This window comes from Rhinoderma darwinii, chromosome 2 (genome assembly GCF_050947455.1).
Source record: "Rhinoderma darwinii isolate aRhiDar2 chromosome 2, aRhiDar2.hap1, whole genome shotgun sequence".
Taxonomy (NCBI): Eukaryota; Metazoa; Chordata; class Amphibia; order Anura; family Rhinodermatidae; genus Rhinoderma; species Rhinoderma darwinii.
Window position 1 is genome coordinate 312,511,511 of NC_134688.1, and position 19,507 is coordinate 312,531,017.

Consider the following 19,507-nt stretch of genomic DNA (forward strand, 5'->3'; position numbering starts at 1 on the left):
AATCTGTTCGGTGTGGAGAACTCTGATTTGCAGTGTCAATGGCTTAGTGACGGATACAACAGGATCTGGCAAAGGTAGTCCATTCACAGAGGCAACCACCAGGGGTCCTTCCAGAAGAACTGTGGGTAAATGTAGGTGATCCACTAGATCCTGCTGAATAAAATTAGCAGCTGATCAAGAGTCCAGATAGGCTCAGGAGGAGTGTGATGTCTCACCAGAGATGATGGTCACAAGAATGGATAACTCGGGAGAGACTTTGACGCTTGGCGTCGTCCCTCCTAGGGTTGTCTCTCCAACCAACTCTCGGTGCTGGAGTTTCCAGGTTTTTTTTGGAGATTGGCGCACGAATTGGCCTTTAACAGGTTCCCGACCGCTGGCTGCATTTTTACGGCCAGCAGTCAGGGTCTCTGAAGTCCGCCGTATTGACTAATTACGGCGGCACTTCAGAGACTGTGCATGTGCGATCGCGTGCACACAGCTCTGTGCCCTGGCTGTTGCTAACAGCCATGGGCACTGGGCAGAATGCCAGGGGCCAATCTTTTGGCCCCTGAACATGTGATCACTGTGACAACCAATCACAGCGATCACATGCATTTCTACGTATAATACAGTGTGCACGCGATCGCGTGCACCCAGCCCTGTGCCCACACTGTTACCAACAGCTCTGGGCACTGGGCAGAGTATCAGGGACCAATCTGATGGTCCCTGAACATCTGGTCGCAGCGACCACATTTGTTTTAGTTTAACTTTTCTGGCAGCAAATCTCCTGTCTCTTTTCTTCTCCTCAAACATTGTTTCAGTGTGAGGAGAAGAAGAGACTCGAGAGAATTGCTGCCAGAAGAATACAGTTACAGTTACAAAAAAAATACAGTTACACTATAAACCATTCTCTGTATAGATAGATTTCTATCTATCTATACAATCTATCCATCTATCTTTCTTTTCTATCTATCTACCTTTCTTTCTTTTATTCTATTAGAATAGGCAGGTAGGGAGTATATAATTACATATATATATATCCACATATATATAATATATATAGCAATAGCGTTTTTTGTTTTTTTTGTTAGCGGTAGTGTAGGTATATATGCCAGTTAGTTTGTGTGTTTAATAAAAAAAAAATTAAAAAATTTGTTTAGTTAGTGTTAGTGTTAGTGACGTTATGGCGAGGAAGTTGTTTAGCGCCGAGGAGGCATACGCCATGCTGTGGTCTGAGTCGGAGACCGCATCAGAGATGGCGTCAGAGATGGAACCTGTTTAGGGCAGTGACGATGATAGCGTCACTTCAGGTTCATCTTCAGGGGACATTGTCCCTGATGCAGTTGAAACTGCAGAACATGAAAGCGCAGGGCCAAGTAGCGCTGTAGCACGGGACTGCCTGGTCCCTCCATTCCAGGCTCTTGTATGGGCACCTGCCCCATCTTTTGGGCCTAGAATCCACGGATTTACTGCCACTCCTGGCATAACCGTGGACAATACAAATTTTGTCCAAATGGATTACTTCCATTTATTTATAACGGACGACATCCTAAATATGATTGTCCATGAAACTAATTTATATGCCGCTCAGTATATAAGGCAGAAACCTTCATCCACCCATGCCAGAGATTGGACGCCCACCAATTTGCAGGAATTTAAAAAAAATTTGGGGCTCACCCTAAATATGGGTATTGTCAAAAAGTCCTCCATTAGGTCTTACTGGTCAACAAGTTTAGGGTCACTTAGAAATTTCCTGATTTTTGAAAGAAAAGCACAGTTTTTTTCAATGAAGATAACATTAAATTAATCAGAAATACACTCTATAAATTGTTAATGTGGTAAATGACTATTCTAGCTGCAAACGTCTGGTTTTTAATGCAATATCTACATAGGTGTATATAGGTCCATTTCCAGCAACCATCACTCCAGTGTTCTAATGGTACATTGTGTTTGCTAACTGTGTTAGAAGAGTAATGGATGATTAGAAAGCACTTGAAAACCCTTGTGCAATTATGTTAGCACCGCTGTAAACAGTTTTGCTGTTTAGAGGAGCTATAAAACTGACCTTCCTTTGAGCTAGTTGAGAATCTGGAGTATTACATTTGTGGGTTCGATTAAACTCTCCAAATGGCTACAGAAAGAGAGCTTTCATGTGAAACTCGACAGTCTATTCTTGTTCTTAGAAATGAAGGCTATTCCATGCGAGAAATTGCCAAGAAACTGAAGATTTCCTACAACGGTGTGTACTACTCCCTTCAGAGGACAGCACAAACAGGCTCTAACCAGAGTAGAAAGAGAAGTGGGAGGCCTCGCTGCACAATTGAGCAACAAGACAAGTACATTAGAGTCTCTAGTTTGAGAAATAGACGCCTCACAGGTCCTCAACTGGCAGCTTCATTAAATAGGACCCGCAAAACACCAGTGCCAACGTCTACAGTGAAGAGGCGACTCCGTGATGCTGGGCTTCAGGGCAGAGTGGCAAAGAAAAAGCCATATCTGAGACTGGCTAATAAAAGGAAAAGATTAATATGGACAAAAGCACACAGACTGTAATGGCAGGGGAGTAGGGAAACAGACAGTGAGCCCTAATCTACCCACCACTCCGTCCCTGCCTACTTGCAACGACCCGCCCTAGGCGACGGAGTACAACTGGGCGACGGTCCCTACGCTCAGTAGGTGCACGACAGACAAACAGACAAGGGGACACAAGCAAAGGGAAATGGGGCAGTAGCCCACGGCAACATGATGCGCAAAAAGAGAGGTGAACGAGCCTAGTCAAACCAGGAATGTACGAGGTACCAAACACAGAGCAGAAGAGTAGTCAGTAAGCCGGGGTCAGTATGAAGCAAGGTCAAATAGCTAGGAGCTGCAGCAAGGCCAGGAAACCACACAAGAAGAATCACAAGCAAAGGAGGAACAGGAAAGGCAGGTATAAATAGACAGAGGGCGGGAGCTAGCTCCGTCTGGCCAGGCTGCGATAGGCTCTCCCACTCCTAAGCCTGCCTTCCTGAGTGGTGGAAGATGGAGTCAGTCTCAGAGACATAGAACCAGGTGCAGACTGATTACCCATGTGCGTATACACAGAATTTGTGCCTGGCAGATCCTTTACACAGACATTGGATAGAGGAAGATTGGAAAAAAGTGTTATGGACAGACGAATCGAAGTTTGAGGTGTTTGGATCACACAGAAGAACATTTGTGAGACGCAGAACAACTGAAAAGATGCTGGAAGAGTGCCTGACGCCATCTGTCAAGCATGGTGGAGGTAATGTGATGGTCTGGGGTTGCTTTGGTGCGGGTAAAGTGGGAGATTTGTACAAGGTAAAAGGGATTTTGAATAAGGAAGGCTATCACTCCATTTTGCAACGCCATGCCATACCCTGTGGACAGCGCTTGATTGGAGCCAATTTCATCCTACAACAGGACAATGACCCAAAGCACACCTCCAAATTATGCAAGAACTATTTAGGGAAGAAGCAGGCAGCTGGTATTCTATCTGTAATGGAGTGGCCAGCGCAGTCACCAGATCTCAACCCCATAGAGCTGTTGTGGGAGCAGCTTGACCGTATGGTACGCAACAAGTGCACATCAAGCCAATCCAACTTGTGGGAGGGCTTCTGGAAGCATGGGGTGAAATTTCTCCTGATTACCTCAGCAAATTAAGAGCTAGAATGCCAAAGTTCTGCAATGCTGTAATTGCTGCAAATGGAGCATTCTTTGACGAAAGCAAAGTTTGAAGGAGAAAATTATTATTTAAAATAAAAATCATTATTTCTAACCTTGTCAATGTCTTGACTATATTTTCTAGTCATTTTGCAACTCATTTGATAAATATAAGTGTGAGTTTTCATGGAAAACACAAAATTGTCTGGGTGACCCCAAACTTTTGAACGGTAGTGTATGCATTACTGCTAAATCTACTTATAATAGGAAGGTTCTTAGCGCACATTTTGATCAAATTGTGCTTGCGCACCTGCCCCGACACGGCGTCCTCCATAGTCTGTGAAAACGTCTCTCCCGTCGAACATCCTGAGCATGTTCCTGGATTCTCATGTCGACCTGGGTAGCCAACAGGATAAGAGCATCCAATGCCTCATTGTTCCATGCCAGCTCTGCTGCCATGGTACGAAAGGAGATAGCATACTCTCCTACTGTGTAGCCTCCTTTCTTGAGGGTTAGCAGAGTGGCCGCTGCAGAGAATGTTCGACCCGGCTCCTCCAACACAGGGAGAAATGTCTGTAGGAATAAAGCTAGGTCCGGGAATTCAGTTCCATCACATTCCAAGATGGGATTCGCCCATGTCAGGGCCTTGCCAGCAAGAAGAGAGATGATGAACGTTACTGTAACGTCTATGGCCGCGGCCCGTCGTTCTGACTTACCCCTCGACGTCCTCAGAAGCCCAAAAACCTCATCGCCTAGGTTTGGTTGGAGAGACAATCCTGGGCGCTACTGCCTTTAATCGAGAACTCTCCTCCAAACTGTTCATTCCCGTGACCATCATTGCTCGCAGAAAGCCCCACCCGGTATCTGCCTACCTTGACTCAGGCTCTGCAGCCAATTTCATCTGCCAAGACCTTGTGGATCCTCTTCAGTTGCCCACTGTCCTGCTGGAAAGGCCATTGGTCGTTGCCTCGGTAGATGGACTGCCATTGCCTGACCCAGTTTTGTCTGTGATCAAGATATTGAGACTGCAAGTTGGAGCTCTTCACTCTGAGCTCATCTCCCTGTTTGTTCTGCCCAAGGCTGTCAACCCCGTGCTGCTGGGTTTGCCTTGGCTCAGTTTGCACGCCCCACTCCTGAATTGGAACTCTGGAGAAGTTCTCCAGTGGGGTCCCAAGTGTCTTGACAGCTGTCTGGGTCATATCCATACACCGCAGTCTCCTCCGCATCAGTCATTGGCAGGGTTGCCTTCTTGTTACTCTATGTTCTCTGATGTCTTCAATTAGAAGGAAGCAGAGACCTTGCCGCCACATCGATCATTTGATTCTCCGATTGGTTCCTGATTCGTCCCCTCCTCGCGGTAGAGTGTACAATTTCTCCTTGCCTGAGACCCAGTCTATCTCTGCCTACATTAATGAGAATCTGGAGAGGAGCTTCATTCGTAAATCCTCATCCCCGGCTGGAACTGGGTTTTTCTTTGTCAAGAAGAAAGATGGATGCCTCCGAACCTGCATTGACTACCGAGGCCTCAACCAGATCAGGGTGAAGAACAGGTACCCATTGCCTTTGATTTCGGAAATATTTGATCGCATACAGGGGGCATACATTTTCTCTAAACTGGACCTGCGATGGGCCTACAATCTGATCCGGATTCGTCAAGGTGACGAGTGGAAGACTGCATTTAATACATGTGATGGGCACTATGAATACCTAGTTATGCTCTTCGGCCTGTGTAAAGCCCCCGCAGTGTTTCAAGAATTTGTCAATTACATTTTTCGTGATCTCCTCTATGTCTGTGATGTGGTGTATCTCGATGACATTTAGATTTTTTCCCCAGATCCAGTAACTCATCAGAGTCATGTTTGCCAGGTGTTGCTTTGTTTAAGGGAGAATCATCTTTATGCCAAGCTGGAGAAGAGCGTGTTTGAAAAAAAGTCTCTTCCCTTCCTGGGCTATATCCTCTTCGATCAGTGTCTCAAGATGGACCCTGAGAAGGTAAAGGCTGTCCTGGAATGGCCACGCCCCCAAGGCATAAGGGCCATACAACGCTTCCTGGGATTCGCCAACTTCTACCGGCTGTTCATTCCCAACTTCTCGTCTTTGACAGCTCACATCTCTACCCTCACTAAAAAGGGTATGAATGCCAAGGTGTGGACTCCGGAGGCAGAAGTCGCATTTGAATCCTTAAAAAAGCCTTCACGTCAGCCTCTATTTTTCACCACCCTGATGTATCCCTACAGTTTTCATAAGAGATGGACGCTTCCTCTGTTGGTGCTGGTGCGCTGTTGTTCCAGAAAGGTTCGAAAGACTGTGGTATGTGGCTACTATTCTTAGCTGTTTTCTTCCGCAAAGCGCAACTACTCGATTGGGGATCGAGAGTTACTGGCCATCAAGCTGGCTCTGCAGGAGTGGAGACTCCTACTGGAAGGCGCAGCCCATCCTATCCTGGTCTTCACGGATCACAAGAACCTGACCTATTTGCAGACAGCTCAGCGGTTGAATCCTCATCAAGCCAGGTGGTCGTTGTTCTTTGCTCGGTACCGGTTCGAACTCCACTACTGACCTGCCGACAAGAATGTGAGGGCCGACGCCTTGTCTAGGTCATTTGAAACATAGGACACTGTGGAGTCCCCACAGAATATTATTGATCCTTCCTGCATCTTCTCTGTGAACCCTCTGCAAGTTAGAGACATTCCTCCGGGAACGACTTTTGTACGTCTGGCAGACAAAGGAAGAATCCTTCACTGGGGTCACAGTTCCAAGCTGGCAGGTCACGCGGGTGCTCGTAAGACCCAAGATCTAATCGCCCATCAGTGCTGGTGGCCTACGCTGCCCAAAGACATCATGGACTTTGTCTCCTCATGTACGGTATGCGCAGCAAATAAAGTTGCCCACTCCAGACCAGCTGGTCTGCTCCAACCACTGCCGGTGCCCGTTGCTCCCTGGCAGCATGTTAAAATGGACTTTGTCATGGATCTGCTTCTCTCTACGGGTTGCAGTGTGATCTGGGTGGTGGTGGATCGATTTTCTAAAATGGCTCATTTTGTTCCCTTGACTGGTCTGCCTTCTGCTGCGCGAATGGCCGACCTCTTCATTCAACACATCTTCCGTCTGCACGGCTTGCCTCTGCATATTGTCTCGGATCGAGGGGTCCAGTTCACCTCAAATTTTGGAGAGCACTCTGCGGTCTCCTCGGTGTAAAGTTGGACTTCTCTTCGGCCTATCATCCCTAAACCAATGGGCAAGTCGAGAGGGTTAACCAGATTATGGAGAACTATCTGCGTCACTTTGTTTCCAGACAGCATGACGACTGGGTGCAGTTGCTACCGTGGGCAGAGTTCTCTTATAATAACCACACTAGTGAGTCCACCACCTCCAGTCCGTTCTTCATCGTCTACGGCCAACACCCTCATATACCTCTTCATGTCTTTACTATGTACCAGGTGCTTGCAGCTGACTCTACCTTCAGAGACTTTCTGCAAATTTGGCAACAGACCCGATCTTCTATTCTGCTGGCGGTGGACTGCATGAAGAGAAAGGCAGATACTAGAAGACGGGATCCTAGTCAGTTTCTTCCAGGTACGAAGGTCTGGTAGTCTTCAAAGAATATCCGGCTCAGGGTGCCGTCCTTCAAATTTGCTCCCAGGTTCCTTGTACCCTTCGAGATCCTGCTACAGATTAACCTGGTGTCTTACAAGCTGCGGCTGCCTCCTACCCTCAAGATTCCTAACTCCTTCCATGTCTCCTTGCTGAAGCCTGTGGTCCTGAACTGCAAACTCCAGGACTCCTAGTTCCGCAGTGGCTCCTGGCGGCTCGTCAGGGACTTTCAAAGTAAGAGAGATTCTGGCCACCAAGAAGGTGGGAGGAAGGACATTTTATTTGGTGGATTGGGGGGGATTCGGTCCAGAAGAGAGGTCTTGGGAGCCAGAGGAGGACATCGATGCCCCTGTCCTCGTGAGGAAGTTTCTCTCCCGCTCTGGTCCCAAGAAGAGGGGGCGTAAGAGGGGGATATTGTAACGTCTATGGCCGCGGCCCGTTGTTCTGACTTACTCTTCGACGTCCGCGTCCATGGACATGTGAGTTCCCTGGTATAGAGACTGTCTCCCCAGGGCGCGCATGCCCGTGTGTGCACGGTCTTAAAGTGGCAGTGCACGCATAATTGCAGGAAGTTTGCAATCAAGCCCAGAAGGCTACTGGACTATAAAAAGGGCTCTGCCCTCTTGTTCTTTGCCTGAGCATTGTTCGTTACCCAACATTTGTCTTGCAAATGGTCTCCTAGTGTCTTCCAGTTTCCAAGTGTTCCCTGTTCCTATATCCTGTATCTCGTGCTATCCTGGTCAAGTGCCGTACTGAGCTGTTGTCGCGTTGTGCTGTATTCCATGCCTGTTCTGCTGCTCCACGCCTAACGTCTACCTGCTGCCTGGTCCCAGCCGAGCCTGCCTTGCTACTGTCCGAGTTGCCATAGGTACACTTTCTGGACTATAGACTCTGTACTTTACCTGTTTGGCCAGCTGCCATCCCGCTACGCGGTACGACCCAGTGAGTCCACACCCCACATCGTGACAATTACTTTGGCCTCATTCGAGGGGAAGATATGAGCTTGCTGCCTAAAATGAATGATACATTGATTGGGGAAACATTTACAGGCTCTAGGGTCACCGTCATAGCGGGGAGGAAGTGGCAACTAAACTGTGGATCTGGAACAGACAGGAGGAGTGACGGGCAGTGGAACGGCAGCAGCATCCGGAAGAGGAAACTCCAGAGTACGTTCCTGGATCCTTATGTCGACCCGAGTAGCCAACAGGAAAAGAGCATCCAGGGTAGAAGGAAGATCGCGGGCTGTTAGCTTGTCTTTGTTGTGTGAGGACAGTCCCTGCCAAAAGGTCGCCACCAACGCCTCATTGTTCCATGCCAACTTTGCTGCAAGGGTACGAAAGGAGATAGCATACTCTCCTACTGTGGACCCTCCTTGCTTGAGGCTTAGCATAGTCGCCGTTGCAGAGGATGTTCCTCGAACACAGTACGAAAAGTCTGTAAGAATAAAGCTAGGTCCGAGAATTGAGGTCCCACTCGTTCCAAGATGGGGTTCGCCCATGTCAGGGCCTTGCCAGCGAGAAGGGAAATAATGAATGCTATCTTGGCCTCATCAGAGGGGAAGAGATGAGCTCCTAGTCTAAAATGAATAATACATTGATTGATGAACCCTCTACAGGCTCTAGGGTCACCGCCATAGCGAGGAGGAAGAGGCAACGAAACTGGGGATCCGAAACAGACAGGAGGAGTAATGGGCAGTGGAACGGCAGCAGCATCCGGAAGAGGAGGTTAATCCAGTTGGACGATGATGGAGTTTACAGCCACTAGGAGTTGATCCTGGCGTGCACACCGTAGCAAAGAGGCAGCTGTCCAAGTCATTGTCTGTGCAAAGTCTATATAAAAGTGCATAGCACAAGGGTACCTGAGATTGTCCAGACAGTGGAAGAGGCTCTGGCTCGGATGTGGTTAGATGTGGCAGGTTGCTCCAGACGTGGAGTATGATACCAGGAGTGGCATATGACACCAGACGTGGCATATAACAGCAGGCGTGGCACGACACGACTCCAACACTAGACAGGCTCAGGAAAAAAACACAGCACGAGATACAGGATACAGGAAGAAGGGCACGAGAACACTGGGAGCAGAATAACACTATGGGACCATTTGCAATACGAACATGGGAAGACTACAACAATGCTCAGGCAAGGAGTGGAAGGGCGTACCCCTTTTTATAGTCCAGGGTGATCTGAGGATAGGTTAGGGAAACTTTAGAGAGTTACAGCACAGTCCAGGACGGGAAGGCCGTGCCAGCTGGCCAGGAGGCTGTGGTTATGACTGTTCGCTGAAGGTGAGCAGTGGCGGTCCGTGGCCACAGTCGTAACAGTGGGGTTTAATAAAGCCTATGTACCAAATTAAATTGTATTACTCGATGATTCAAATTTAAAGGAAGATTCCATACATTATTATAGATTTTTGCCCAGTGTTGTTCATCCATAGTCCCTAAATCTTTTGACCATTGTTTTTCACTGTTAAATGTTATTTTATTTTGTTTATATTATAGCAGGCATTTATAAACATTTGACAAAACCTTTTTTTTCCCTCTTGATTCCTCTAATAACTTATATATACCTAAGGTAGGAGATATATAGAAGCAAATTCTTCCCTATTTCCCAGACCATATTTTCTTTCCATATCCTCCCATGGTTTTACTACACTAATGTCAATATCACCAATATTTTTAATCCCCTTCTTTTCCAGGGGACTATAGCACGGTAAAAGATTTAATTCCACTAAATTAGAGTTAAACCATAAAGGAGTAAATCTGAATGCACCCTAACGATTAGAGATTTTCCTCAAAACTTTACATCTGTTCAGTTGGTTTATTATTGGTGATTTTCCGATTTCCCCAAAACCCAGTTGACCCGATTCAAGAATCTCCAAAATACCAGGGTAATGTCCCCTGACCTTATTTATCATTGTCACAACTGTGGGGTATGTGGATTCACTGGGCCGCTCCGATGTAGCAGACTAGCAGCTGGTCAAATTTATTTATGTTATGCTCTTGCTATCACAAACCTCCATACTCGCACTACATATTCTACATGATTACTTTCTTAACAAATTACCTTTAACCCCTTGGAGACACAGACAAATTTTGTCTTGTGGACACAGGCCATTTTTTTAAATCTGACATGTCACTTTATCTGGTAATAACGTTGGAATAGTTTTACTTATCCAAGTGATTCCGAAACTGCTTTCTCGTGACACTTTGTGTTAGGAAATGCCTGGTCCCTTAAGATTACCATGTTTACGGTTCTGGCTTCTGGGCGTGTCTGATTTTTCCTTGAGCCTATCTCTTTCCCCTATCTTTCTGCCTATCAGATTTGGTTTAGTATTTGTACCCTTCCTTCTCACTCTTTGCTTGTGATTCTCCTATTTTCTGGTGTTCTGATCAAGCTCCTGACATTTCCTGCACCTCTGACTTCTGGACCTCGTGAATACTGACCTTGACTTGTCTCTCGTCTACACTCTGTTTACCGATTCTGATTATCTGCTTTCGGCTGGTTTTCACCTTTGCTTTGCCTGATTACCCCTTGCTCTAGTTTTGGAATTTCAGTTAATCCTCTGGCTGTCAGTTCAGGTTTTCCTGCATAGCACCTCTAATCCAACACATCGAGTGCTCTTAGTCATGGCTATCATTATGATGGCCATGACTAAGAGCACTCGATGTGCTTGAAACACGTAGGCTCACTATACCTACCTGTTGCTGCCTTGTTACCAAGTCTGCCTGTTATCCTATTTTAACATTTTTTGACAACAATAAATTTAGGAACACGTTCCTTTTTAAAATGCTCCTACAGCGCTGGATCAACTTTTTCTATTTCCTCAATATTTATTGCCCAGATTCTGACGTTTTTTGAACTATCCCACATGGCCCTATTGTGCTTCTGAACTGAAACACCGGCAAAGGAGTACCTAGTAGATTTTGGCCTCGTTTTTATTAGAATTTATTTTAGGCACCATGTCCGGTTTGAAGTCTTCTTGTTGTACCAAAACGGTGACACCCCCCAAAAGACATCATTTTGGAAACTACACCCCCCCAAGGAATTTATCTAGGGGTATAGTGAGCATTTTAACCCCACAGGATTTTTACTAACCTTTTTGTAATTATGCCATGAAAATTAAAATCTAATTTTTTTCTCATGAAATGAAGTTTTAGATCAGATTTTTTAATTTTCATAAGGCATAAAGGAGAAAAAGCACCCCCAACATTTGTAAATAAATTTTTCCCTGTGTACGGCAATATGGTTTCTAGGCGTCATGTCGCATTTGCTGAGCCACTGTAGTACTAGTACAGTGAAAACACCCCAAAAGTGAACAAGAAGAAACACAATTTGAGTTTTGAAGCACAAATTTTGCTGTAGTGGTTTTTGGGTGCCATGCAAAGTTCCTGATATACCGAAAAAGTGGAAACCCCCACAAAAGTTACTCAGTTTGTGAAACTACACCACTCCTTTTAGCGAGGGGTATAGTGAGCATTTTGACCCCACATGTTTTTTGCTGATTTCATTTGAATTAGGCCATGAAAACAAAAATTGTAATTTACTTCTACAAATTTTTTTATTTTTACAAGGAATTAAGGAGAAAATGCAGCACAAAATTTGTACTGCAATTTCTCCCGAGTACGGCAATACCCCATATGTGGTCATAAACTACTGTTTCGACACACGGCAGAGCTCAGAATGGTAGGAGCAATATTTGTCATGTAGGTTTTGCTGGATTGGTTATTGGGTGCCATGTCGCATTTGCAGAACCCCTGAGGAACCTGTACAGTAGAAACTCCTTGGAAGTGGAAACTACATTTTTGTAAACTACACTCCTGAGGGCATTTATCTAGGTGTGTAGTAAGTATTTTGACCCCACAGGTGTTTCATAGATTTTATTAGAATTAAGCAGTGAAAATTAAAAATATTTTTTTTTCCCAAAAATATGTAATATGTAGATTTAGCTCCCAAATGTTCATTTTTGCTAGGGATAATTGGAGAAAAAAACTTCACACAATTTGTTACTCAATATTTCCTGAGTATGGCAATATCCCATATGTGGTCCTAAACTGCAGTTTGAGCACATTGCAGGGGTCAGAATGGAAACATGGAAGCCATTTGGATTTTGAGCGCAGATTTTGCTAGATTGGTATTCGGGTGTTATGTCACATTTGCAAAGCCCCTGACGTACAAGAGTTCAGTGGAAACCCAAGAGAAGTTACCCCATTTTTGAAGCTACAGCCCTCAAGGCATTTATCCTTTGCCTGGAAATATGACAGGGTTCAGGAGTGAAAAAGCACATTTGAGGTCATGTTGTGTCCGCGGTGGCTGACCGCTGGCATGCCGCACTTAATGGCAGCCGCGACTGTGGGGGAACTAGGAGCAAGGAGTGAGACGCCGACTCTCGGAGGAGGGAGACGCAGACTCTTGCAGCTGCTTCCCTTGCTTCTAGGGTGCGCGCACATGTCCCTGGCCTTAAAGGGCTAGCGCGAGCACCAGCCAGAATGTTCCCTAACCAAACCCCTTACTTCCTGGACTATATATAAAGGGCACTGCCCTTCCACTCCTTGCCTGAGCATTGCTGTTGTATTCCCATGTTAGTCTTGCAAATGGTTCCTTAGTTATTATCCTGCACGGTGTTCCAGTATCCTGCTACCTGTATCTTGTATCTCGTAAATGTGCTTGTTCCTGAGTTGCAACTAGTGTTGGTATCATGTTGTCATCTGCCACGTTCCGTGTCATCCGCCACGTCTGGTGTCATCTGCCATGTCTGATATCATCTTCCACGTCTGGTGTCATGTGCCACGTCTGGTATCATCTTCCACTCCAAGCATCACCTGTGCCATGTGTCCGCTACTCTGATCATCTGCTGCCTGAACATCCCCCAGCCACTCTTACCCTAGAGACTGTTACTGACTGTAGTTGGCCAGCTGCTACTCTGCTACGGCAGAGCGTCCTAGTGGGTCCAAATACCCCACAGACGTGACAGGTCAATTTGGCTCGCAATTGAAGGGCTCTGAGGTCAAATAGTAAAACAAATGCCAAAGCAGTGACCCATTTTGGAAACTACAGCCCTTAAGGCATTTTCAGGAAGTGTATTGAGCATTTTTTCCCCATGTGTTTTTTTGTTTTTTTTTACCAGAAATTAGAAGTGGTGCAAAGTGAAAATTAAAAATTTTCACTGATATGTCGCTGTTACTATAGTAATAACAATATACTTACCGTCCTAGTTCATGAGCGGATGTCCTGACGTCTCTTCGCGGCATGATGTCACGACGCCGTGCTCCTCGCACGACGTCGTGGTGCTGGATGGTGTCAGGAGCTCCACTGAGCCCGGAGCCAAAGAGGAGGGTAAGTAAAACATTAATGTCTGATAGGGCCCTATATTTAAGCCTACCATGTGGTAGGCTTAGATACATGCTCCAACAGACCGTATCACACATGGGCCCTGCCACATGCTTCTGTCCACTCTCCCTCAAACAGAACCCATGTCTCTTTCTGTATTTTCTGTCCTCTCACAAAGCCCCTGCCACCCTACCTCCCGCAAAAGCACATTCTACCTTGCATCTGACCCAAATGCAAACTTGTTTCCTCTTAACTGCTCCTTACCCCCCAACAGGGGGGAGCAGACTTCTTTGCAGTATGGGGCCCAGGAATTGCTGGTGGCAGCCATGACTGTAGGGTTCAGAAACGATGGCGTGCGATTTGGCATTTGAAGTGCGGATTTTGCTTGGCAGTAGTTCTGTTTGGGGTTTTATTTTATTTCAGTTTATAATGTGGGGGCATATGTAAGCTGGGCAGATTGCATCAGGACATAATAAGGTGATATAATAATGCAGTAAATAAATAATAACCCATAGATGTGTGGACAGTGTCCCACTCATAAATGGTGCCTAATCTTATCCCCCTTTTAGAACACACTCTGCACATTTTGTGTCGTCATATTCTGAGAGTCATAACTTTTTTATTTGTTCGTCGACTGGGCTGTGTAAGGGCATATGTTTTTGTGGGACAATCTGTAGTTTTCATTGGTACCATTTTCTGGTAGACAAGGTGACCAAAAAACAGCAATTCTTTCATTGTTTTTTTGTTTTGTTTTTACAGCGTTCACCGTGCGCTATAAATTACATATTAACTTTATTGTGCCGGAAATATGTTATGATGACACTACCAGTACTGCTTCAGATGCTTCCGCAACAACTCCCCCTACAGAAGATGCTGCTGTTGCCGAAGCCACAGGTGCACGTGTGGGAACTAGTAATCTTATAGTACCGCCAATTTTTGGGGATCCTGCAGCAAACTTTATCCCTCAGGTGCCCCAATTTATGTCAACTCCGGGCATAAACATTGACACCACGAATTTTGCCCCACAAATTTTTTTTCATATTTTTTTTACGGATGTGCTTTTACAATTAATTGCGGACCAGACGAACCTTTATGCGAGGCAGTTTTTTTTTATCGGAAAAGCGGTCTGGTTTCCTACCAATGTCCGCCAGAGGCTCATTCTAAATATGGGCATTGTAAAAAAAAAGTCCACCCGTTCTTACTGGGCAGCAAGTCCTATTCATGAAACCCCAGTTTTTTTCGTCAATAATGAGGTATGAGGCATTAATGCGTTTCCTGCATTTTAGTAATAATTTAGAAAGCCTGCCAAAAAGTGATCTTGAGCATGATCGCCTTCACAAGCTGAGGCCTTTGGTTACTTTGCTAAAAGATTCATTTCTAAAATCCTACACTCCTGACATGAACTTGAGTGTGGATGAATCCCTTATAAATTTTAAGTCGAGATTGTGTTTTAGGCAGTACATACCGTCAAAGAGAGCGAGATATGGCGTAAAGCTATACAAAATATGTGAGAGTAAGACCGGTTACACATGCGGCTTCAATATATATGAGGGCAGAGACCGTGAAATAAATCCCCCAGGATGCCCACAAAACCTTGGTGCCAGTGGAAAAATAGTCCATGACCTTATGCAGCAGTTCCTTCAAAAAGGCTACAGAGTGTACACTGACAATTTTTATTCTAGCGTGCCACTTTTCAAAAGCCTTCACGCTGACAAAACAGGGCCTGTGGGACGGTTCGCAGAAACCGCAAAGGATTACCACCAAAACTTCTCTCAATGCTCCTGGCAAAGGGGGAATCAATTGCTTTCGCAAGTGATGAACTTCTTGCACTTAAAGGGAATGTGTTGCCAGCAAAAACATGTTGTTTTTTTTTGTTAAACAATTAGTGTATAGGTGATTAAACATTGTTCTAATTTTTTTTTTTTTCACGAGTCAGGAAATATTATAAATTGGATTCCTTTTGCCCTTCAAAACCAGGACTGTGTAATTATTGTAGCGTCCATGGCCGCGGGCCGTCGGGTTCACTCACCTCCCGACGCCCGCAGCCATGTATCTGTGCTGGTCTCCATCTCCCTCCTAGGAGACGCCAGCGCTCACCTCCGCTCCGTTCGGCTGTGTCTCCGCTCAGCGCCTATCTGCTGCAATAGCAGATAGGGGTTGCAAAATCTGGTGACAGAGCCTCTTTAAATACATCAGCAGCAGGTGCACAAGTCTCTCTGGTAGGCTGCTGCAATGTACACAATGTTTTGCAATGCGGTTTTCACCTGTGTGGTTATTACAAGTAAAACATAACATAAAAATAAATGTGTTTTACCTGTGAACACAGCACGGATATAAACTACACCACATAACCCCAGTAATACGCAAGTTTTGCAGAGATTTTTGATCCTGTTTTTACTTTCCGCCCAAAAATTAACTCAGTAATACACCAAGGGTATGTTCACGCAGAGTTCTTTGGTGCTGTTTTTGACGAGGAAACCGTGCCAAAAAACGTTCAAAAAGAAATCCCATTGATTCCGCGAGCGGAAAAAACGCTTATGGGAAAATGAAGCGTCATACCCTTTCTTCAGGCGTTTCTGTCTCTGACCTCCCATTGATATCAAGGGGAGGCAGAGAAAGCAGTTTTCTCTGCGTTTTTTGCCAGCGGCTCTCAATGGCCACGGACAATAAATGCAGCGAAAAACGCCGAAAAAAATCGCCGAAAAACAGAGTGGAGGCAGGTCTTTCTGCTTGCAAAAAACTCAGTGTGAAAAGTCATTGCCACTAGGGTTCCCACTTTCTCCAAAATTATCTGCCACTGCCAGTTGCTATGTGTGCACCATCTACAGTAGTAGCATAGCTCCCAACTGTTCCGTATCCGGCGGGACAGTCCCGGATTTTCACGGCTGTCCCGCCATCCCGGGTGGTCTGAACAATGTCCCGCGGGCCGTCGGGTTCACTCACCTCCCGACGCCCGCAGCCATGTATCTGTGCTGGTCTCCATCTCCCTCCTAGGAGACGCCAGCGCTCACCTCCGCTCCGTTCGGCTGTGTCCCGTAGGGTGCGCGCGCACGCTCGCGCCCGGCCTTAAAGGGCCAGTGCGCGCAATAAGGAAATCGTCATCATCATCAACTGCCACGATTTCCTGGTCTATAAGAAGGCACCTGGCCTTCTAATCCTTGCCTGAGCGTTGTTAGTTTTCCCAGTCTGTCTTGCAAATGGTCCCTTAGTGTTTCCCGTTCCTGTTGTTACCCGTGCCTTGTTCCCCGTTCCTGTTTTCCCATGCTTTGCCTTAGTATCAAGTCGTGCCATGTCCAGAGGAATCTGCCACGTCCAGAGGAATCTGCCACGTCCTGTGTCATCTGCCACATCCAGAGGAATGTGCCACGTCCAGAGGAATCTGCCACGTCCTGTGTCATCTGCCATGTCCTGTGTTATCTGCCACATCCAGAGGAATATGCCACGTCCAGAGGAATATGCCACGTCCTGTGTCATCTGCCACGTCCAGAGGAATCTGCCACGTCCAGAGGAATCTGCCACGTCCTGTGTCATCTGCCATGTCCAGAGGAATCTGCCACATCCTGTGTCATCTGCCACGTCTGGAGGAATCCGCCACGTCTGGCGCAACTTGCGGCTCCTGTGTCATCCGCCACGTTTGGAGCCATCCGCTGCACCCATCTTATCTGTGCCAGAGCTGCGGCCACCATCTGGACTATTCAGGTACCCTTGTGCGGGACATTGTACTTCTGGGGTTTCCTGTGGTTTGGCCAGCTGCCTTCCCGCTACGGCGGTACGGCCTAGTGGGTCCACTAACCCGCCTCGTGACACCCATGCTTTGAGACCTACCATACAGTAGAAAATTACTGAATTAGGGAAAGCCAAAATAGGGAGGGATTCCTTATGCGAAAGTGAACCTGTCAATGATAATTCTGGGTGGGTGGGGATTGGTCTTTACATCTGTAGGGAAAAACTTTTTTTCTTTTTTCATACCCCTAGATGAATATCTTCAGGTCTGTGATAATACATAGTGTCATAAACATTTTTTATATTTTATTTCAGATTTCAACAAAAAAACTGAAAAAAATCTGAAAGGCCTAGGTACAAACTATACCAATAGGTAAAAACCCTGTGGGGTCTTCTTTCCAAGATTGGGTCATTTTTAGGTGTATTTTTATGATCCGACAACACAGGGCCTCTGCAAAGACACTATGGTGCCTAAAAATCAGCTTTGGAAACAGTCATCCTTAGGCCAAATTGGACACCTTTAGGCCGGATTCACACGAGCGTGTGCGTTTTGCGCACGCAAAAAATGCTGCGTTTTGCGTGCACAAACGGCACTTAGCAGCTCCGTGTGTCATCACCACATGATGCGCGGCTGCGTGCTTTTCGCGCAGTCGCCATCATTATGACACTCCGTTTGGATGTTTGTAAACAGAAAAGCACGTGGTGCTTTTCTGTTTACAATCATTCTTTTACTGCTGTTGCGCGAATCACGCGCGTCCCACGGAAGTGCTTCCGTGTGGTGCGCGTGATTTTCAAGCACCCATTGACTTCAATGGGTGTGTGATGCGCGAAATACGCACAAAGAACGGACATGGCGTGAGTTTTACGCAGCGGACTCACGCTGCGTAAAAATCACGGACTGTCTGCACGGCCCCATAGACTAATATAGGTCCGTGCGAGGCGCGTGAAAATCACGCGCGTTGCACAGACGTATATCACGTTCGTCTGAATAAGCTCTTAATTTGAGGCCTTGCTAAGTGCCTGTGAGATAACATACACCAACATATTTGGAATCCAAGCAATCAGAACAAATTCAGAAATAAATCTAGGGGCATGCAAAAGTAAAAACATTATTTATTTAAAAACTTGTACACAACAAATTGAAGAAAACTGATTTTTTTTCCCACATGTTTTTGCATTTTTGTAACATTTTGAAAAAAAACAAACAAAGAAAACCAATAGTATATACCACCAAAATAAAGCCCTGTTTCTACTGAAAAAAAAACCATACCAAATTTGTAGGGATACATTCGATTCCTACCACGTTATAACCAATTAAATAAAGACATAGAGAAACTGCTAATTTTGCTTTGGTCATTAAGGCCTAGAATGCATGCAGGGGGAAGGGGTTAATAATAATATTATTAATAATAATAATAATAATAATAATAATAATAAACATTTTGTTCCACAAGTAAATGCTTACCGTGTAATCTTGAATATTCGAAGCAGCCGTATGCACCGCAAAACAGATATTCCAAGTGGAGACATAATGTTGCTGGTGACTAGCAGGATTTCAAGAAGTCCCGTACAAACAACAAAGCAATCAAACCGATTGAAGAGAGACATAAAATATGACTGGAAACCAAGTGCATAGATCTTCAAGATCATCTCCATTGTGAACAAAGCAAGAAGAACCTGGTTTGCAATGTCTGAAATGTAAAGAAAAAGAATTTATGCAATGAACTCACTAAGAAAACCAATATGATGTAAGCTTCAACCCTCTCCCTAGTGGTGGCTGAAGAAAATCTGAACTTGATCATTTTGCTCTGTATTTATGCATCGTATTTGGAGATCGGTATCAGAAAGACAAAGCCTTGACAGACGTAAAGACACAAAATGAATCAGCACAGAATGTTGGACCTAAAAATTACATAGTTTTAAAGTGGACATTCTATTTAAATGTATCACACAGGTAACCTAAACCACAGGCCTATACCAGTGGATTGGGAAAGTATCATACTTTGAATTAAAACATGGTCAAATAACTAAAAAATATAGGATGTGTAAATGTAACGGCCGCGGTCGCAGACCGCAGACCCCTCTCATCCTGCCGACGTCTTCCTCCCCGGAGATGCCAGCACCTGTGGCCGTCCGGCCTTGCAGTGACCACTAGGGTGCGCGCGAGAGCTCATTCCCGGCCTTAAAGGGCCAGCACGCACACATGTTAAGGATTAACTAAT

The 19,507-nt window shown here is 45.6% G+C and overlaps 1 protein-coding gene across 1 annotated transcript in view; it reads right to left on the reverse strand.

Moving 5' to 3' along the window:
- CACNA1S (calcium voltage-gated channel subunit alpha1 S) overlaps positions 1–19,507 on the reverse strand; it is a 960,893-nt gene that overhangs the window by 633,971 nt on the left and 307,415 nt on the right. The window contains exon 12 of the mRNA XM_075853532.1: positions 18,751–18,976. Coding sequence (XP_075709647.1) covers positions 18,751–18,976 — 226 coding nt within the window. The remainder of the gene's footprint in view (positions 1–18,750; positions 18,977–19,507) is intronic.